The sequence below is a fragment of the Dysidea avara genome, chromosome 1, assembly GCF_963678975.1.
Source record: "Dysidea avara chromosome 1, odDysAvar1.4, whole genome shotgun sequence".
Taxonomy (NCBI): domain Eukaryota; kingdom Metazoa; phylum Porifera; class Demospongiae; order Dictyoceratida; family Dysideidae; genus Dysidea; species Dysidea avara.
In genome coordinates, this window is record NC_089272.1 from 47,311,611 (window position 1) to 47,335,210 (window position 23,600).

A 23,600-nucleotide genomic window follows, 5' to 3' on the forward strand; every position below is an offset into this window, starting at 1 on the left:
TGATAGCAAACTCAGTAAGTCTGGTTTCGTCTGGTGGGACTATTTTGCATCGCCACATCACGCTAACTAGCTTTTTACCTTTGTTATTCAATAGTTCCACGTGAAATCCGCAAACAAAGCTCATTTTACTGATAATGTACGAAGTGCCCATCTGCGAAGTGCCCATCTGCGAAGTGCCCATCTGCGAAGTGCCCATCTGCGAAGTGCCCACACTAAACACGGCCATTTTGTCAATTATGACGTCATTGCGGATAAGGTCCATTGTAATAAAGATCACGTGACCCGTGTCAGTGTTAGCATTGACTATGGTGTTAGGCGGTTTGGATCTGCTGCAGAAATCATTGTTTCAAACCTAAAGGCGAATAGTTACTCAAGTAGATTCGCTACACTAGCGCGGTAAGTGTTTTGCACATAAATTGCATGGCAAGTTGTAGCTACTGTACAGTCAAACTTACATATGGTGTGCGTGTCACCATCTGGCATGGTCGGAGCCTCGCATGAAACATACGTTTACAGATTTACAGTCAGTGGTCTATCATGTAGTCGTACTAGTAGCAGTACGGGCTGTTTTCTAAGACGTCTACGGCTCGAGCATGTCGAGGGGTCCTTCACTTCCAGAACTGGTCACTGTAAAGCATTAATACAATACAATTAATACAATACAAAATGTCGTCGATGATATGGAAATCAGTTTGGCTATTCTTATTAGAAATATAGAAATCTTTGTTGGAAATTCAGAAATATGTAACTGAAAATTTAAATACATAAATCCGTACGATTAAAATGTTTGGAATCGAATTTTGATTATTTCATTAGTGTAAATTATACTGCATGCACTTATGTGTATACATGCAAGGAAGAGGGGTCACTGTCAATAGAAGACATAGTGCACTAATATGTGTCCGTAATCTTCTTTTTAAATTTGTTGTGTACTTTCGAGCTGATTTGATTCCCACAGTCAAACCCATGCTGAAACCACAGCTCATCTAATACAGCATAGCTTAAGGTACAGAATATACTGCAACTCAAGCTACAACTTTGTAGCACTCAAGAATTTCCAAGACAGAAATTTGGTAGAACTTTGGAAATATGGTAGAAATTTATCCAGAAATAAGGAATTTGGGTTGGCAAATTTTCATATTTCAAAATATCATTGATGGATTTTGTATGTGAAGGACCCCCCGCTACTGCTAGCACAATGGCTAGTTAGCTAGCTAGCTATGTAGCTGAATTCTCCATAATATTTATTTTGATGGACCGCAATTTGTATGTTTATAGTTTTGATAGTCTAACAATTCATGGTTTTGTGTAGTGTTACAAACTTAATTAATGTGAATATGTAGGTACAACTGTTGTTCATATCAACATAGATTATGTTACATCAGGAAGTGTGGCTCAAAAGACGGAAATTTGAGGTGCACTTCATATATATTCATGACAGATTGCTTCCCAGGTTAAAAAAAAAACTTGCACAAATCTTGCTAATCTTGCATCAAATTCTTGCACCAATCTTGCCAATTTTTGCACTTGTGCAAGTGAAATGGTCCTTTACTTGCACACTTCTTTGCAAGATGCTTGCCCAATCTTGCAAGATTTTTGGGTGCACGTAAAAGGTCCTTTCCTTGCACCAATCTTGCAGGATTAAATGTGACCTTGCAAGATCTTATACGGGCTTGTTAAATCTTGCAAGTTTTTTTTACCTGGGTTTGGAGCATTGGAACTTTAGTAGCTACGCATACAGAATTTCTTTAATAATTTAAAAGTCCTTTTAAAGTTCTAGCTATATTAATTCTAAGCAGTGCTTGTAGTTTATAGTCAAAGCTTTGCTGTGCATCACTTAACCAGATCAGAATCCATGCCAAATCATAACAATAATCTTGCTCAGAATCATATGCATATTTAACCTCCAACTTTGACATAATTTTGACAAGCGGTAGTTTACGCTATAGGTGCTCACTATGGCTTGTTGAAATTGCTCGAGAATAGGCTTAAAATCTAGCAGGATAATCCAAACATGGGCCCATACCCAGGGGGTCGAAGGGGTTCAGTCAAACCCCCTATGTTAAACTGGAAATAAATGATCTTTTCAGTTGTACTCTGTGTTCTAGCATTATTTAAACGCCTTCCATGGCTTCTACCAGATAAAACATGTGTGGATTCCAGGTAGCGCTTCGAGGTTATCAGTGTAATTAGAAACCACTTTAATGATGCATGAATACAGACAGTGGTTTTCTCTCTATCACTAAGGCTTCTGTTATTCTACTTACAGTATCTTAATACTGACCAGTCTGGGTTCGGGACTACCAGAGGCTCCAACTCTCACACCCTAGGCATGATTCTCGTGATTTGGCCTTCAATCTCATGCTCTTACACCCAACATTTGTATTCTCACTCCTACAAGTAATCCTTACTTCCCGAATTTTGCAATGCTGACTGATTCACTCAAGGCTTCCTGAGGCTAAGAAGACGTGCCAGGTTATCCACATAGCCAACCCGCACCTCACGCTACGCATGCGGGTCAGTTATGCCAGACTAGTTATCCTATGCTTCAACATCTCTCGTTCAAACTTTTGTTTGGCAGTTGGAGTTCTCAATGGTGGTTTACTGATTCCTTTTAGACAACAACTGAGTGTGCAAGCAGTGTACTGGAACTTTGAAAGTTCACTGGGAATCCAGGTGGGATATAAATTGTGAAGTTCAGTGATTCTGTTTATTTTTATTCCCGGGGTTTTGTTGCTGCAAGATAGCTACAACCTGTGTGGACATGATTAGAAGCTAGGTAGCTAGTTGAGCTGGTAAGACATCTCATAGATACAGAAGATTATTATTGAAGTGTGTACTCCAGTGGATCACATGAACTGGTCACGGTTGTCATGGAAATCGTAATGTAATGTACAGTAGCTAGCACACACACCTTGCAGTTATTAATATTTTACACTTGTAGCTAGTAATTAATACACAACTCGTAATACTTCTGTGTGCAAACACTTTCAAATATAGTACAAGGAATCCATGCTATTATAATGTCATGAAATCCTGAAGTGCTGGTTATAATATAACTGCGTGTGTGCAGCTGAAGGACTGCATCTCCATTGTTCACCTTTGTGAAGAGTCTCACTCCCAAAAAACATCCAAGGTTGAAGCCTCTGGACTACATACTGCACCAAGAGCTATTTTGATTAATTCCTATCATAATCTGTTAAATATTTTCTAATAAGAACCCAGAATAGCAATGAACACCAGACTGGATAGACATTGCAACTGATAGACTGTTAACTATAACACAAGTAAGCCTGGCTTGTTGCATTCAAATGATGATATGAATTCTAAAGTGTCAAGTGTGTGAGAGTTGTTTTCATATTAACCTTATTGTGGTTATCATCCATGTTTGGGCAATGGTGAAATGTAAGGTTTAGCTTATAGCTCAAATGAATGACCCTGAGCAGTCTTAGAAATGATGGAGTGTACATGCACTACAACCATATTCTAATCTCTTGTTTGCATTAGTGTGTGATGGGCCCATGTTGAGAGGAATTTGTGTCACCACAATGATGTGTGAGAAGTTTATTTAATCAGTGCATGCATTTCTGCATTTAAGCAATTTGAGGCTATTCTCAGGACATTGACTATTAAACTTTTCTCAGCATCTGGGGGATGCACACCCAGACCACCGCATCTGGATCACCTACTGCTTCAATATTGAACCCCCCTTTAAAATTCCTGCGGACAGGCCTGAAACATGTCTCAAAATATGACTGAATTTGTTAGAATCATTAATGATCCATTGGAAATGTATTGCAGATAATTGTGTTCATGTATTGTTGAAATGACAAGTGGAGTTATTGTGTACTGAGCTTCATTTAGCATCATCCTGTTTGCCAAGAGTTACTCTTTCTCATGGTGCTTGCGAATCTGAAACTCATATTTTGAGTGAAAAGATAATTTTTATGTGATGATAAAGAATCAGTACAATAGAAACTATATACTTTATAGTGGACAAATTGGTGCAACTGGAGCCAAATCTCTGCAAACTTCTTCATATGCATATTTCTGTGGAGAGAATTTCATAAATTGCTGAAATTTCTTCATCACTGTTTATTCAATTCTTCTATATCAATAAAATCTACTGCTTATGCATTGTCCACCTGGTGCTAGAATATGACTGTCCTGTTTGGCATCCTATGTAGCTCATACTGCCAAAAACATTAATGTGTATTTAGAATCTGTAAAGCGAAGAGCTGCCCATTGGGCTTCCAAATACAGGTGGATTTCTTTGTTGTATTGTTGGAGCAAGTTTTCTGATGTCTGAGTTAAACTGGCCTTCTATCCAACAACATCATAGCTATTTCTCTGTTTAAGGGTTAATTGATGAGGGTCTTCACCACAGCAACTTGTTACCATTTTGTGAAGATTGCATCCTTTATATATTCGGCCCGTTGCTTCTATTAATTATTCAACAGCCCACTTTTGTGGAACACCATACCTCATGCTATTCTGCAGAATAAAGAGTCATCATTATTCCATTCAATCCTCCGTCATTTTCTTTTTTGAACTTTTGTTGTATATTCATATTAAGGTGTTTGTTTTGTTTTTGTACAATCCTGTTGTTTTGTCCTTGTAGTCCTAGTGGTTTCATTGTTTTTACATTGTCTCGTGTTTCTGTTTGCAGGTTTATCCATTTGTACAACCCAGTCTTATGACAAAATTGGTAAAATAAATAATAAATAAATTGCTATCTGCTAGTTTGTCTGTTATTCAAGTATAGGCATCAATATCTGATCAGTGCAAAATATGTAAAGTACATTAGAGAGAGTGTGTACTAGCCAAAACACCTGTGTTCTTGTGTGTACTGTTTGTTGAAGTGTAAAATAATCCTCCAAGTTAATTGAAGTTGGTGCTAGGTTAATCTCCCTACCCTTATCACTTTATGGTTGAATCATGGGCATAGCCTGTTTCTGTTTTACACATCTGAAAATCTCATTCAGTTTGTCTGATGAATATTATTACTAGAATGTTTGTTGTTTTGTTCTGGAGGACTAGACAAGGTGTGTGTGTGTATGTGTGTGTACGTGCGTGCATGTGTGTGTGTACATGCGTGCATGTGTGTGTGTACGTGCGTGCATGTGTGTGTGTACGTGCGTGCATGTGTGTGTGTACGTGTGTGCATGTGTGTGCGTGCGTGCGTGCGTGTGTGTGTTTGCATGTGTGCGTGGTGTGTTGCCCTGAAGGTGAATTGGTATACATATGGTACAAATGGTACTACAAATTAACATGTTTCAGTGGGTGGTAGTGTCTATAACTGAAACATAACATCTCTAGGGATTCATTATTGTTTCTGTGTTGACATGTACTTGTCATGTTGTATGGTTTTATCAAAAAACTAGTACTTGCTACCATGAAGTAAAGTCACATGACTACCATTGTTGATCAATATATCCTTTAAGCCATTATCTGCCTATAAATGGATGTTACATATAAGGGAGTGAATAGATCTATTGAGAAGGTGAAAAGCATTCACACACGTGTGTGCATATAGTGGTGATAAGCACAAGGGCATACCCTAACATTAACTCGAAATGCTATAGGGTCTGCAGCTTATGCTTTACGGCTTTAAAACAAGTGATTTAAATTGATGATAAATCGTTTCATAGCTATGTTTTGAAACAACTTAGGTGTACACAACTTTAAGGAGACCATTGGATTCTATAGCAGCCAAAATTTATCATACCATGTAGTCTTAATTAGTAGGATATGTAAATAATTGATTTTTAGCAATACTAAAACGTGGTATGGCATGGCCTTAATTTCCACAAATGATAACAACTTTAATTTTCATTGGAGAGAATTTTATAGAATTGATATTTGTTCATCTGTTCTCAACTTCTCATTGTCCTATTTCTGATATAAAGATTCATTTTAGCATACTCTATCTGTAAAATGCTCACAAATAAGGTCATGAAATCTTTGTCTTTAAACATTACATTTGCAGAAATTATGTCCAACAAAATTTGTACTTCTTGGTTCAGAGAGGAAATTGTTATTGTTTCTACTCAACTTGTACAAGTGTGTCTGATGTTGACCATTACCATACATTCAGTATGCTTCAGTGCTCAACTGAATCTTTAATTTCTTGGGCCATACCCACCTTTTATTTTTCAGTATAAAATATTTAAGTTCATAACATAATCACAACTTGCAAGAAGAGGTAACACCATGAGGGCTTTGCAAGTTATCTTTCAAGCCTGACGAACGCTAAATTTTTCACCATGCATATGCTACAGCAGGCAACTTGCAAGTGGCACAGCAATTATAACATACCTTAGCTACTGTTTGACACACAGATCAGCTAGCAAAAGATTATGTTTTTCTGACCTACCAATCCCATGTTTTCTGTAGCTAGTTCAACTTAGAAATATTACACGCCACTACTGCTATGTGCAGGATTTAGGATAATACTTACCAGTGAGAAACATCTATTGTCCTGGAAGAAGCACGGCTTACTGTGCGTGTAATGAAACAAGCCATACCAATCCACTACAAGCCATAACACATTCATTCACTGTAGAAAGAATCGCATATTTATTAAAATATTTTCTCTGGTATGCAGCATATTGTCAAAGATTGTTTTCGGTGTGTTTTGTGGTAATACCCCATTGAAAGAAACCTTTCATGTTTGAAGGGAACATCCTGTTTGCCATATAGTAGTGTACATAGATACATAAAGATCTTAAATAGTGATGACATAATTCTTATGCATCATCAGCCATCCTGAACCTGCAGAATTGCACTAGCTAAACTACCGTAGTAATGCATATGCTTATAACACATAGGTGTGAACAATATGGACGGTTTGTAGTACCTGTCCTATTATGCAGGCTATAGTTACATGTGGCATCATTTGATAAAAGATTGACCACAAAAGACATTATTTATTGGCACCTGTCCTACAATGTAGAAGTTGCCATATTGTGCATTATATTGTGGGCATGCACATCATGTAATGGAAACCATGCTTTAAAATTCTTGTAACTACGTTGCATGTATAATGAATGTCACTTTTAAGGAAAACTGTGTGTAGCTACATAAGCAAATACAACTGTAATGTTGTACTACCTGTACATACCTATAATATTATGTCTACCACACAAGCGCAAACTACATATTATGTGATATTAGTATAGTACCTGTCATGTATGCCATACATATGACATTTAACTTACTGACAACAAAATGAAACTACATAATGTAGGGTGCAGTACATGCCTACAGTGCAGGCTGAGCTTTGTATGTTAACAATACTACAACACTCCCTCCTGTTCCCTTTACTACACTACAACCTATTGTCATCACCTCTAACCTCCATGATCCCTACATTTACAGTACTGTATGAGTAAGTTACTACTGACTATTATCACCTATTGTCATCACCTTTGTGCAGTAAAATTAGCTACCACAAGCTATTATCAACCAATACAGTGGAACCTGTTAATCGGGACACTTGAAAATAAGGACACCTATGTAATCTGGACACTTGATAATGCTCCTAAAGTATCCCTTAGCATGTAACTGAACTGAAAATTCAGGGAACCTTGATAATCAGGACACTTTTGATCAGTCCCTAATACACAGCCTTTACCGTAGAGTGAGAAAAACCTGCTACCAAAAAGGCTGCCAAAATGAAAAAAAAGTTGTAGCAAAAAAGGTTGTTGTAACCAAACGGTTTGGAAAAAGAATAAAAAGGGGATATAACTGGGATTTGAACTCCCATCCTACCAATTTCCAGCCTAACGCTCAACCACATGGACTAAATGTCACTTGTAGTCACAGAGTCTTAAAAGTTGTTTATAAAGGTATGCTTAAGTTGAATGGAATAGGTGTTTACTTGTGGTTTACAGAAAGAATTCAAGCAAATTTTTGTCTACATCCTTGCACTGATCATGCTGTAAACGACGAACAACAGCAGTTATAAGCTTCATTTAAAATCGAGGTAATTTTTAGATGATGAGCGCTTCGTTTGGCACAAAAAAATGCTTCAATACGTGCATCAGCTGGCGAGAAAATCGTTGGGCACCATTGGAATTTAGACGGTCAGACGGCTTTTCAGCCTTATATATATATATAGATGCTAACCACCTCCACTTATACTAACTATATGTGACCCAGTATGGGAAAACTGATCTTATCGCCCATGTCAGCAGATTCGATTTTTCACCCAGAACACAAATCTACATGAATAAACTATCTAATTTCACAATCAAAATCAGCTAGACTTGAGTGGTCTGATTTTGCTGGCTGCTTTTCCCAAACCCAGTGGCGATCCACATGTGCAGTGTGGGGCCTTAATGGAGCTCTGGTCAGCCAGTGAATGGCTGTATGTGGCTGTACAGCTCCGTGGTGTTGAATATATACATCTGCTGTGAAATTCAATTTAAATTGTGCAATTGATGAATTCACTATAATAAAGGAGGTATGATTACTCTTAGTAATGTGTATCGTTTATTGTTACACTAAGCCAGTTTCTTAGTACAGTAAATGGTGGAACCTTTCTACACTTGTCCAGCTAGTATGCCAGTACATAATTATAGTGTCTATTGTGCTTTCACAAACTTTAATTGCTTAGCTATTTATGTTATCAACCACCCTTAGTTTAACAGGAGAACGTCACTACTCGAATAAGTAAGTGGCATTCATTAAGGTGTCTAATCACTGGACTGGACTGGAATACTGGACTAAATTTTAATAAACAATTTTGCATGTAAAATGTATAGTGTTTTCATTAAACAAGCTTTTCAAGCTCAATTTATAATGTCAGAACCCTTCTGCTAGCATGATGGTTTTACAAGACATTAAGCCTGCTATAATGTGACTGGGCGAGTGCATATGGACACAAACTACATTAACAGGTTATATTTCATTACTTCAATGGAATATCTGAATTCTGTACAAAGGTGGATCTGAGGAGGGCGAAGGAGGGACTTCCTCCCCCCCCCCTCCCTCCCCTTCTTGGACTTACAGGACTATTTTGGCACCAGAAACTTTAAAAGGAATCATGCATTCACATTGTGTTCAGAAGTATAGAAAGCCTGAGGCAAATAGAAAACAACAGCTCTAAATGCACTTTACAGTTATAAACTGTACACTGTGAAGAAATGACAAGTTTAAATTTTTGTGCTAAAGATCGAGATACTCTAATAGAGCAGTCACTACTCTAACAGAACAGTCACAATTCTAATGTCATTAACTGAATTTTTTGCTCGATATTAGCTTATTTTAGTACTTTGCCATCAAACAGCTATTTTATCTAACTAATTTTATATGCTTTGTAAAGTATGCATTTTGTTAACTACATGTAGCTATCAAAATGCTCTCAAATTCAAACCTAAGAGGTCTAATTTTAATTTTTTTTTCTTAGACGATGTTCAACTAGAGTCTTAGAAAGTGTATAGCCTCATTCATCCAGCTATATATACCAACAAAGTTATGCAAATGAATGAATATAACTTATGTACTAGAGTTCTCTCCTTAGTGGCTATACCTTCTCGCTGCCCACCGCTCTCGCAGTGTCTCCTATAGCTAGATCCGCCTGTGGTTCTGTAAGTAATGAAAAGTCATTTAGCTTGCCATTTAATGAGAGTGGAAACTTGCATTGTCATAGCAGCAAAATGGCATTAAAAGTTATGAATCATGTAGTATTGTAAAGTAGGTAAATATGATTGTTTTCGCAACCCCAGTCACATATCATGGACTCCTGTGACTATTAGCCACCATGTTCATTACAAAAAGTTATATGTGCCCAACAGTGAAAGAAACATTTGGGTAAATCTCCAGTAGTCCAGTCCAGTGATTACACACTACCATTTATTAAATAGCTCTGTAATGAGCAGTGACAAACACTGTAGCTGACTGTCACTATTCAGTGATAGACTGACATATTTTGGCTTTTGCACATTCTATGGTTACATCTTGCTAGTTAAGGTCCCTTATTGAACCTTCAGCCCACTACTAAATGCTGAATAGGAGCATTGGAATGTGCAAAAAGTGTATGTCAATTTGCTTTTTGTTGTGCCACTATAGAGAACTTTCTTACTGCTTAGTGCTTACCCTGGTGTATACTGATGCTGCAGACAGGAATAGTTAGCCAGCAGCCAGCTGATGATATCCTTTAAGATACCCTTAGAGAGAGTTTAAGGAGCAAACTGGTGTTTCACATTGCCAGACCTGTATGGCAAGTGCAGAGACTTACCAGTTTTACTGATTATATAGGCACCCACACTGATCGGTAAGCCCCTACCTGCACTGAAATAGATATTTCAGTCACCAAATGAGACAGCAATACAGCGTATAGATGTATCAAATCACAATACAGTGATATAATTGCATGATACAAAGTGGAGTCTAAACAGTGGAGTATGTTATGTTTTAAGGGGAATAAATTACCAATTTTTTCTTCAAGAGCCATTTAGTTTAACTGTAATGTCCAAAACTTTGATTGTCAGCCATGTTATCAAGCCTTGATTATGTCAATATACTTGATATATATCAATATGGTTTCACTTTTATCAATACAGCAATATTGTCTTAAAATGATATAATACACGATATGTGACTGAATTTTGGAAAAAGAATCCAAATCACGCATTATAAGTTTCAAGATAAACAGTTTTAAAAAATTCAAGCCAGCATAACTCTCCAAGGATAGCAAGCACGTGTATGAAATTTACACAAAAGATGCATCAATATATTACCTTTCGGGCCACTTCCAGTACTTGTAGCTGCTTGTAGAGTTTCCTGCCAAATAAAAGAAAATCTGAGCAGTTGGACGAGCGAAGTAGTATCACGAGTACTCACAAAAGGGTGGAGGGGGTGGGCAAGGGTTAGACCTCAAAATGGAGGCAGACCACGATTGGAGTCCAGAGATGAGATTACAGGGCTGTGCTGGTTCCTTAGTGGCTGATATGTAGCAAAATCCACAGAAAAATGTCTGGCCAACATTATCAGGCTGTCCACCAGTTGAACCACTGGTTCTTGCCAAGCCAGGTCCTTCACAAGGCCTAAAACTGCCACTCAAGCTCTACACACCACCCAGAAAAGATGTCTGTTGAAACCAGCCTCGAGTAGTTTGAGTGGTACTGAGTGCAAAACTACTAGTACGATAGTGTAGCTATCCACTGGAGGTGTTGGTTTGATTTTGCCTGATGTGCAATTTGGATCGGTTTTGTAAAATCTGGTCACATAATATATTGTTGCATCTCAAGTACTGACTTGTTTGTTGCACTTGTACTGGTATATGCATGTGGTTATGAGTGTGTATTTATCACAGGATGAACACAATACATCAAACATCATGGCTGTTGTTGGTGGTTTTGTTGGGTGTCAGTACAGTTGATATTTCAGCTCAGAGTGAGTTTGTTGCAATCAGTATTGACTATGCATTATGTAGCTATTACACATATATGCTTAAGTAGTTTAATGGCTTGATTTGCAGACACTTTCAAGAAAATTGATACATAGTAAAATAATGATTATGGCTGTAGTCATTGGAATATTATAGTGCAATAATTTGCACCAATGAGAGACTATGATGGTTCTTTTGTTCTTAGCTGCACTTGTAACTTTTTGAGTGAGAATTACCTGTTTACTGTACATTTTGGTTGTACAGAAACTTACTTTTAGGTCATGGTTTATTTGTTTAAGAATTCTTTTAATATTGGGTGCATCCAGGATGATGTATGTATTGCCACCAAATTGCCATTATATATATACGCATACATTATGTTGTGTATATACCGTGGAACCTGTATAGAAGGCCGCCTCTCTGCAATTGCCAACTTAAAGTGGTAAGAGTACTTTGGTGAGTGTATAGTGGAAAATCCACCAGCCTAATGCAGCCAACTGCTCAAATGTTGCTCTAATTAGACAGGTTCCATCGTATATTGCAGTTTTCCTATCTGAACTTGTAGATACTGTACGTATTATAACTTAAACTAGACATATTAAAAACTAATACAAATTTTAAAATAAGGAATATGAATTGCTGAAAAATGATTGCTGGAGTGGGTTCATCAGATTTAAAAATTAACCAGAATAACTGAGATTATTAGCTAGATACATTATTGTATATTAATTTTTTGTAATCTGTAGTTATAGGTATAAATTAAGATTATTGACACCCTGATATACAGTTCTTGCTCGTTGCTGCCACATTTGGTGTCCTTACTGAAAGCACACAAGATGCTATGCTGAGCTAGCTACCAGTCATAAACGCTGCTAGCATTTTTGATGAGTGTAAGTTAAGCAGTCAGTGATTGTGCACTTATCAACCCAACTGGAAACATTTCACTAGCCCCATTGGGTAGATCAAACTGAAGAAATCCTATAGTGCTGTAGTCAGCCATGTTCTGGTTAGCATGTATCTAATGGCTTCCCACAGCTAATGTGGCACCATTATGGTGGCACCCTCAAAATGTAATTATAGTAGTTTACTGAGGCTTGATAGTCATACATATAAAAGCAACCCGCCCACGTATATTAATCATGACAATAATCCATCTAAGAGCAAGCCTTTCAGTGTGCACAGGTTAAGCTTCCTGACTCATTTGGGTTTAATCAATTAAAATCCATGTATGCCAGCAAAGCATAGTGTGATCTTTTATAGCTTCATGTATAGAATACATCAAGACACACGGTAGTGTGTCGTGCGGCCCAAGAAGCCGGCGTGCCACCCGTGAGTATAATAACAGGAAGAAAGAAAACGCAATTTTCACACCTATGTAGCTCTGTGATCCCTTATCCGATTGGAACCAAATTTGCTAAAGGTGTGCCAGCCAGCTAGGGGAGTCTACACACCAAATTTGAAGAAAATCGCTCCAGCCATTTCCGAGATACGAGCGAACAAAATTTCGTTTTAATTTCTTCGTTTTTTTTCTTCTTCTACTTCTTCATTTCGCACACTTCGCAAAATCCGCCATAAAACATGAATGTGTGCTCGGATCGGGCTGAAATTTGGCACACTTAAAGGGCTCATTAAGGCGGATCTCTGTATCAACTTTGGTAGGCATCCGATGAACATTGACGGAGTTATGACCGATTATTTGCGTAAAATAAGGTCGAAGGTCTGTTACGCCTACAGGGTACACTCCTTTAAGGAATCAGTTGAAAATTGATATGTAGATGGAGCAACCATCGTAGGAGTGCCTTTTTGTGGTTTGAAAGGAATCGGGATAAAGACCACGGAGATATGACACAAAACCCGACCTGTGTCAAAATTACGCGATCGATTTTTATGAATAAAAAAACTATTAGTTTTCGTGTCTACCAGGCAAACCGCTTAGAACAACGAGCTGAAAATCAGTATGTAGCTGGAATAATCATCATAGAAAGTCCTTGCAGTAGTACAGAAGAATCGGATTACAAACCAGTGAGTTATGATTCGAAAGACAACTATGTGTAACAAATACGAGATCGAGATACTCTAATAGAACAGTCACCCTAATAAAGCATTCAGCTGCATTTATAATTTACTCAATTATATTACATTGCAAGTTATTCTGTAGGAAATTCAGCTACAAACAAGTCACCCTGTAGTCAGATCAGCCAGAAGAAGATACCTAATAGAGAGTTCAGCTACAAAGAAACCATCATGTAGAGAGTTCAGCTCAAACAAATTGCCCTGTAGAGAGATCAGCTAGAAGAAGTTACTTTGTAGAGAGTTCAGTTACAAAGAAACAATCATGCAAAGAGTTCAGCTGCAAACAAATCACCCAGTAGAAAGTTCCGCTATGAACAGATCACACTGTAGAGAGTTCAGTTAGAAACAAGTCATCTTGTAGAGAGATCAGCTAGAAGAAGTCACATTGTAGAGAGTTCAGCTACAAAGAAACTACCATGGAGAGAGTTCAGCTGCAAACAAATCACCCTGTAGAGAACTCAGCTACAAAAAAATATACCCTGTAGAAAGATCAGCTAGAAGAAGTTACCTTGTAGGGAGTTCAGCTACGAACAGATCACCCTGTAGAGAGTTCAGCTACAAACAAATCACCCTGTAGAGAGTTCAGCTGCAAAAAAATCAATCACTCTGTAGAGAGTTCAGCTAGAAGAAGTCACCTTGTAGAGAGTTCAGCTGCAAATAAATCACCTTGTAGAGAATTCAGCTACAAACAAATCACCCTGTAGAAAGTTCAGCTAGAAGAAGTTACCTTGTAGAAAGTTCAGCTACAAACAAATCACCATGTAGAGAGTTCAGCTGCAAACAAATCACCTGTAGAGAGTTCAGCTAGAAACAAGTCACCCTGTAGAGAGATCAGCTAGAAACAAGTTACCCTGTAGAGAGTTCAGCTAGAAGAAGTCACATTGTAGAGAGTTCAGCTACAAAGAAACTACCATGTAGAGAGTTCAGCTGCAAACAAACACCCTGTAGAGAACTCAGCTACAAACAAATCGCCTGTAGAAAGATTAGCTAGAAGAAGTTACCTTGTAGGGAGTTCAGCTACAAACAAATCACCCTGTAGAGAGTTCAGCTACAAACAAATCATCATGTAGAGAGTTCAGCTGCAAACAAATCATCCTGTAGAGAGTTCAGCTATGAAAAGATCACCCTGTAGAGAGTTCAGCTAGAAGAAGTCACCTTTTAGAGAGTTCAGCTACAAAGCAACCACCATGTAGAGAGTTCAGCTGCAAAAACAATCAATCACTCTGTAGAGAGTTCAGCTAGAAGAAGTCACCTTGTAGAGAGTTCAGCTGCAAATAAATCACCCTGTAGAGAATCCAGCTACAAACAAATCACCCTGTAGAAAGATCAGCTAGAAGAAGTTACCTTGTAGAGAGTTCAGTTACAAAGAAACCACCATGTAGAGAGTTCAGCTGCAAACAAATCACCTGTAGAGAGTTCAGCTAGAAACAAGTCATCCTGTAAAGAGATCACCTAGAAGTATCACCTTGTAGAGAGTTCAGCTACAAACAAATCACCTGTAGGGATTTCAGCTACAAACAAATCACCCTGTAGAGAGTTCAGCTACAAAGAAATCATCATGTAGAGAGTTCAGCTGCAAACAAATCATCCTGTAGAGAGTTCAGCTATGAAAAGATCACCCTGTAGAGAGTTCAGCTATAAGAAGTCACCTTTTAGAGAGTTCTGCTACAAAGCAACCAGCATGTAGAGAGTTCAGCTGCAAACAAATCACCCTGTAGAGAATTCAGCTACAAACAAATCTCCCTGTAGAGAGACCAGCTAGAAACAAGTCACCCTGTAGACAGATCAGCTAGAAGAAGTTACCTTGTAGAGAGTTCAGCTGCAAACAAATCACCCTGTAGAGAATTCAACTACAAACAGATAACCCTGCAGAGAGTTCAGCTAGAGTCAAGTCACCCTGTAGAGAGAATCCTGTAAAGAGTTCATCTACGTACAAGCAGATCACCCTGTAGAGAGTTCAGCTACATTTCAAGTCACCCAGTAGAGAGATCAGCTGCAAATTATCCTGTGGGGATTAATTGACATGTAATAAATATATGCTCTCTTTTTATATTATGAACTCTTGATATATGCATTATATATATAATTTGTACATTTACTGATAAAATCAGAATGAGTTAAAGTATTTATAAAATCTGCTTCATCTTTTTCTTTTTCCTGTGGTAAAGAAAAATATATAGGTTAAAAAGCCCCGAAGCTGGCCATAGGCCGGCTTTGGGGTATACAAATACAAAAAGAAGTGAAATCTAATCAAAAAACAGCCAAGCTGTAAAAAAAGGAGTGCGGCCCTTGAAAAGGCTATGGTGAAAAAAGATATGAAATCCAAGGTGGCGGCCAAGAAGCGGCACCAAATTCACCTGAATTGTCGTTATTAAAATTTTTACCATTAACCTACCATCACAGCCATTTCTTGGCCGCCACCTTGGATTTCACATCTTTTTTCACCATAGCCTTTTCAAGGGCCGCGCGCACTCCTTTTTTTACAGCTTGGCTGTTTTTGATTAGATATACCCTACAGTACATTGCCTAATGTGTCAGAACAACCAACCCCAAGAGAGTTTCCACTGTGAAAATAATTTTGCTTCAACAGCCAGGCATGAATGGAAACTATGTAATGTCAATGGCACACTTGTTTGTAGCACCATGCCTAATGAAATTACAGCCTGCTGTTTAGCATTTGTTTGTTCTACTTGCAGCTTTCATATTTTTTGTGGATCCAGAAGATGCCACAATTTGCAAGGGAGAGAGTGTACCAATGAATTGTGGATATTTCACCAATAATACTTTAGGTATTATTCCCTTATGGATAATTAATGGAACTTCAGTAAGGAGAAGTGATATTGACAGTAACCAAAATGACCTCCTCCAATGGATAGTTGATGGTGATGATACTAACACTACTAGACTGTTAGTTGGTCCAGTAGATGAGAGATTTGTTGGTAGAACAACTTTCCGATGTGAAATTTCTGCAGAGCGTGGTAGTGGCAATGCTACACTAACAGTGATAGGTTAGTTATGTGTCAATACCAGGATTAATATGGTACAACTACACTGTACGTACGTATATGAAGTTGCTACATTGAATAGTATAACCTTTATTGCTATCATTATTACTAGGCCCGGGGCACATACAACCAAGTACAATCACCAACGGGACACCTATTAATGGGGCATGTACAAACAGTGCATGGCCAACATAGTGTGTACAGGTAGAAAAATACACAGTAATACAATTCTAGAGGAATTGACTGGCACATAAACATAAGGGATGTATTAGTATACAATTACAATCAGTAATTATCCGATCATGGAAATGTGAGGATCTGAGATTGCAGTTTAAATTGTGAGAATCATAGTAGTGAATCTGACGCCTACAAGCAGTAAAGCTTAAACATCAACGAACACTTGCTACATTAATTTTATGCAATTGTACACAATTTGTGCTACATGATATGTTTAAATGAGGATGGATTAGAGTGTTGGATTAAGACATGGCTGGAGTTGCCAAGAGCAGACCACTAGAAGATTGGGATTAAAGCAGAGCATTTGAACTATCTGTCACCTACAACTGATTTCTGAGTTATGTATATATTTAACATGAGCTGGGTCATTTGTACTAAAATGATCACATGGTGCTGTGGATATGCTGCAAGACCAAAAAAAAATTGGAGAACAAATGTGGCTGAAATGCAGTATCAGAATTTCATGGATATGTCAGTGTGTACAAGTATGTGGAGCATTGTTGATGGTGGCAGACTGTAGCTACATATAATAATAGCAGTTAATAGCAAGCACAATCATGCACACAGCAATTATCAGCCTAAAGGCACATTTTGTGTGTGTTGTGTTTGTTCTCTCCATCAGCATTCAGTATGTGGGATGCAATTTGGTAGTGAATATTTCAGAGCCCATATCAGTGATCAGTCTTGGCACTCCTGGCACTGAAAGGCTTGAGGTGGAGAGCTATGCATCATCACACAAACTTACCAGCTGTAAACTGCACCTTCTTCGCACAATAGTGTGCCAGGTGAGGCTTTCTCCCATCCCATACACAAGTGAAGGCAGCCTAGTTACGTGAGACTAAGAAACAAGACTATAAAAGTGTTTTAACTAACACAAACCAACCTCCAGCGATTAGTAGCAGCATGTTGTTTATTAAACAGGCATAACAACCACTCGTCTTCCAATCGAAATGGTCACTGTCGCCCACTTTCAAACACAAACAAGCAGTAGTTCGCTTGTCTAGTGGGCATCATGTGCTAACTGTTTGATCGGCATTAAATAGAATCATCATACATTTCTATTACCTCCACGAGAACACCCGCCCATTATATGATTGTCTCTTCATACAACATGGATTCTATTCCCGGTGAGTGCGAAGCCTTAGGCCTTGTAATTTTCTATTTATTATTTATTTTATTATTAATGATGTAATTTTAACCGCATTTTGTATTATCTTTAGTACTTAGTTGTATAATAATACAGGGGGGGAAAGGCATTAGCCTATGGGTCCTGCTCATATAAAAAATTTAATCAAACTTAGATAATATTTATCCAATTGTATTTTAAAATTATCAACAGAGATGGAAAACACTACCTCCGTTGATAATTACTTATGTGCTTTGACATGTGATCAGATCTGCAACTTTATGAATTGTAATTGTGTGCTGCATGAAGCCAAAGGTACTGCCATTGAATATTTGCGTGTAAAAGGTAGTGTTCCACCAATAATCAGATTGGTATCGAATCAGAGCCAATATTGGGAATTTTGGTATTGATCATTATAGGTTATTGAGGTATTCCGCTACTGATAATAGCCACTTGCACTAATTGTCATCAACATAACTATTAATTATCATAAACAAATACACAAAAAATGGATTTTTCAACTAGAGTAGGGATCATAGCACATCAATAAAAGTACTGGAACAAGCTGGAGTAGTGCACGATGTTAAATCACAGTAAAACAACAAGAAGTGTCATATCCCTACTGTGTTTAAGATACCATTATGGAAATGTACAGTAGGGATATAACACTTCTTATTGTTTTACTATGAATTAATATTGTGCACTACTCCAGCTTGTTTCAGTAATTTTTTACGATGTGTGATGGTCTTTACTCTAGTTGAAAATTCCAATTTTTTGTGTACTTGTTTGTTAACTTTTTATAAAACAAAATTATTATGACTGGTGAACCCACACATATCGCATCAAAAGAAAGAAATGGCACCACACACCCCAGCTATCAATTATCATTTGAAAAATGAAGTAATCATTATGTTTTGTCAGCTATGTTCAACTCATACCACAGCATTATGAATTAAGAACTGTTCAAAAAGCACCTCTGCAATCAAGGTAGCCACTATAATAACACGGACAATTTCCATTACGAAAGGGAAGTCATCACGTGCTACTGCCAAATCAATTAGCAACAGCTGGTAGCAAAGATGAATGGGACACAAAGGAGGACACTATAGTATGTTCACGTTGAGCAGAATCCTCAAAACATTTAATAACTCATGGATGCAATTACACACGATCTTGAAATTTGGCTCAATTGTAATACTGCTTGATCCGCTAAAAATATTTTAAAATCATTTTGTTCAAATGTTTGACATAATATTTACAGCCAATCAAAATTTTCACAATACATTTCCTATGGGGAAGCCATATAAGTACAGCGTCCATTACAGCCCTTTTCTGAACTTGTAATGGAGCCAAACTGTACATGTCTGTTGTTGACTCCTTTGTTGTTACCAATAATCATCTGGTTGGCTGAAATGTTAACTCTATTGAGAAAAAATCCACTTTTAATTTTTAGCTGTTTTTCAGGATTCAGCTCAACGTGAACATACTATAGTAGGAGTAAAAATATCAAGCCCGTAGCCTTAGCCATTATCGAGTTTCTGAAGGCATCAGTCAGTCACTCAGGCAGGCAGGCAGAAAATTCTGTTTATTTTTTTTTATTTCATAGCAAGCATTTTGGGTCAATCTGAAAGCTTGTTTGGGTGCAATTTTACCTAACCAATACTGCCTCGTCATCGTCAGGGAAAATTGAGGTTGGCTTTTGGGTGATGTTTTGTAGGCCACACCTACACCTTTATGATCCCTACTATACAGTACTATCACAATGTATACTATCGTACTGTGTCCTGTATAATGCTATGCTAGCAAAACTTGGGGTATAACAGGTTGGAAATAGTGTTGAGCATTATTCTAGCATAAAAGATGCAGAATTTGCTTTGTTAAACATTGAGCAACTGTTGCTTACTATATGTTTCATGAAGTGCTTGAAATACTCTTATAATCTAATGAAAGAGGTGTGTAAATTGTAGGGCTATTATCGGTATTGGTATCTGTATCAGTGAAATTAACCGATAGGGATTGGTATCAGTCCAGCCATCAATTATCTGAGCATTCCATTATCCAAACTGTGGAATAGCTTTCTGGTATACTGAGTATAACAAAACTGATTTCATTAGTAACAAGCAGTCTAAACCTCTTGAGTGCAATATTTTATGGCTTTGCATGCACAGTAGCAATTTTGACAAGATAAAATGGTTGTCTGTTTTTCACTTGAAAGCGAAATCAAAAATATGTTAGACAGCAGTGATCCATTAAGCAACCCTTGCTACTTTTATCCTGAGATCCTGAGATATTCTTCGTAAACTTTGCTATGCCTGCATATACAACAAAATGTAATGATTAAGAATATGAAGAATATTACTAGTGGATCTATGCTCATTGCTAAGGGTCATTTGAGTTGAAGGATACTTATTTTACAGAATGTTATGCTGACTGACTAACTAACTGATGCCTCCACCCAAGTATATATACCGTAACTCAACAATGGATAAGGCTACAGGCTTGATTTCTTCACTGTTCAACATTGGCTTCATCCCGAAATGTTCCTTTTTTCCAACCGCAGAACATGCAATACACATATCATGGGCTATAAAACCCACAATCAATCCTATGAAGTGTCACTATTTTAAAGTGGAGGAAATAACACAGTTTCATCAAAGAAATCTGGTATACATTAATGAGAAATGGAGGTAGTATACCTGTAGTTATTTTTGATTACTAGTATTTTAATAATTTGAAAATGAAGTAGGGATCTATGCAATAAAAAGTAGCAGAACAAGAGATGAATGATGGTATTATAGCATAGTTCGGTGAGAAGTCTTACTTTGGCACGTTACTTTGACATTAAACAAAATAATTGTTATAAATGATGTAGCTACCAAGGCTAGTGAGTAACAATGCTTTAAAGTATTAAAATACGTTTTCTCTGAATCTACAATGTGCCCATAAGGGTGATTTTCCAAAATCCAGTCACATTTGATGGATGTGGTCGCCAACCTATCGTGAACAAGATCCCAATCGTAAAGTTGCAGATATCTAGTTAATATATGTCTTACAGTATCATCAGGACTGATGCGCTTCTGAATCCAACTCTGAATAATTCTGTGGCATCTAATAATGCTACTGAAAGAAAAAGTGTTGATACAGAAAATTAATGCCTCGATATGGTTTCATTAGATTAAAGAAAAGACAAGCAGCTTGATTGGAGATAACAGAAAAGACAAGATGCAGCTTGTCAGAACCCCAAAAGTCACATCCCACTGCTGAGTTTGTTATTGTGGCATAAACTGGTGGCCATGAGCTGCTTTGTTTGGCCTCTAGCCTTGCAACTGTGGTCAGCCAGTGAGGCAATGAGACTAATATTCAAGTTTTTGGCTTATTAAAAAAATTCTGTAACCAGCCACCTGTAAGTGTTTTGTTATATTTAATGCTGATTATATATGATATGGACTAGTACTATTGTGTAAAGGTGATTTTTGTCATGTAAGGTGTCACTAGGATGATTTTTAAAGGCAGAATTTTGGGTGGCACACAAATTTTTTGGGGCTATTCCTACTTAAAATGGTATTACCGTACCATTTGATGGTACCTCCATTTCTCATTATGCATTCCTTAGCACTTGGTAGCAATGGCTATAATATGCACTCTCTCTTCTCTTTGAAGTGAAATGTCAAAGTGTTGTATATACACATTCATTTCAGGCATGCCAGATACCCCCACAGTCACAGTTACTGATATTGGATTGGACAGGTTTACTGTTTCATGGACTGATTCAAGCAATGATCCCAATGCTGTGTGTGGACCAATGAAGTATAATGTGACAGTATCTGGGCCAACTGATGATGAGATTATTAATGTTGAAATGAACAGTAACACTTTCACTGGCCTCACAAACAGTAGCAGTTACACTGTCACTATAACTCCTTACAATAATGCTGGAGCTGGACCACCTGCAATGATGCAGGTGATTACTTTGACTCCATCGGGTGAGTGGATGTGGAGCACTGTTTTTGTGTTTTAATTGTGTGACTCTTGTGCAGTTTTTTTCATGGCAGGAAAAATCACAGGAATACTCAGAAGAGGAAATTGACAAACAGGATTTATTTGGACATATACCATTCTGCATGTGTAATCTAATTTCAGTACACACCTAGATTTTGCCTTTCCAAATTCCTTTACAATGTTAGGCAAACAGCATCAATTTTACTTACCTTTCTTTGTACATATAAAAATGGAAAATTCACTTGCCACTTTTGCAAACAAATCTAAGAAAAAAAATAGGAATTTTTACTGCATCTTGACAATGAAAAATTCCTTAACCTTTTAACAGCCTATGTCCAACGTATTGGACTTACAAAAGTTATGGATGTTGGATTTTAGACCTCCACAACTTTATAATTTAATAGTATCATATTACATACCTGATAAAATGGTACCTAGTATTACTTTGTTCAATGAACATCTTTGCTACCAGACTGCCCACAAAATTGCTCTTCCGTAATCATGCTCTATGCTCATTAGTTTGGTTGTCCATATCTCCATCATGCTTCATCCCACAGCACTAAGCTAAACACCATTAAATTCAGCACATTATGATCATTCAATTGGTCTATAAATTTGTTAACAGATTTCTGAACCAAATAGTTGAAGGTTTGTAAAAACAATATCACCCTTTCATAGCAATAATCATCATTACCATGCAGTTTCTAAAGATTGTGTCACAGCTTCTACATTAGTAGGCACTTCAAAGTCACTATAAAACTTACATAGTCTTAACTAGTCTTGGTGCTTTATCCAAATGCCATGCATGAATGCTGCCATGATGCAGCAGAGCTAACTATATCTGTGTTTCAATCTGGGTCCCAAAATTATAGTAGCTATTCACTGTTTCATATTGGCAGTCACTTTAGAGTACAAATTATTTTAAAATGAAACAACAAAGCCTTCAAGTGCAGTAGTGCACTTTCTGGTGCTTTACCCTTCCAACATTTGCCACATAAAGTACATTGTATACTGACAAGATTATTCAAATGTATAACTTACCTTGTATTAGGGCAGTTTCTCACAATGCTCTAAATAGCTGGGCAGATTAAATTTTTAAATGCATGAAATACATTGCCCAGATTACTTAGACTGCACCTTTTTAGACTGCAACTGTTTTGGACTGCTCTAGTAAATGTAAATTTCTAACTTACAGATTTGTTTAGTGGCTGCATTCAGCCATCAGCAGTACAAAAAAATCATTAATGTGACAAGAACAACAACACAGGGGGATGAGAAGTTAAATAATAGTTTTTTTGTGTATTAACTGGCAAAGAATTCCTGTTTTATTCACAGCACCATTTCCACCTACAAGAGTGCAATCAAGTTTGAAGTTTTTTGATATGGTACCCAGCATTATGTTATCTTGGATGGTAAGTTTGTAGTCTCGGTTGTCACTTACTTTTTGTTATGATAGTGTTAGCAAGTATATAGTACCAATACAATACGGTACAGGAAGAAAAATTGTGATGGGCTAAACTTTTATTGATTTAACAGTCTTGTCTGCAAATTATTTTTTAGAATTTCCCAGCAAATTCTTTGTTAGCTACTTGGGATGAGTATCTGTTGGGTCTGACCAATGTGCAAAATAAAATTAATTTACTTGTAGAAAGTCCTGCAGTAGCCCGGCTTCTTCTCTGAGCCACACCCACTTATTGGGATTGTGTGTCATTGATACGTGGAGTTGTACCCATTTATCAATTAGGTGTGTTGCAGCAGTCTGAAA

The 23,600-nt window shown here is 37.4% G+C and overlaps 1 protein-coding gene across 1 annotated transcript in view; it reads left to right on the top strand.

Moving 5' to 3' along the window:
* Positions 1-277: 277 nt before the first annotated feature.
* The window catches only part of LOC136266029 (protein sidekick-1-like), a 39,555-nt gene continuing 16,232 nt past the window's right edge, over positions 278-23,600 (top strand). The window contains exons 1-5 of the mRNA XM_066060998.1: positions 278-396; positions 11,321-11,400; positions 16,165-16,476; positions 21,535-21,819; positions 23,171-23,247. Of these exons, the coding sequence (XP_065917070.1) occupies positions 11,322-11,400; positions 16,165-16,476; positions 21,535-21,819; positions 23,171-23,247 (753 nt within the window). The 5' untranslated portion in view covers positions 278-396; position 11,321. The remainder of the gene's footprint in view (positions 397-11,320; positions 11,401-16,164; positions 16,477-21,534; positions 21,820-23,170; positions 23,248-23,600) is intronic.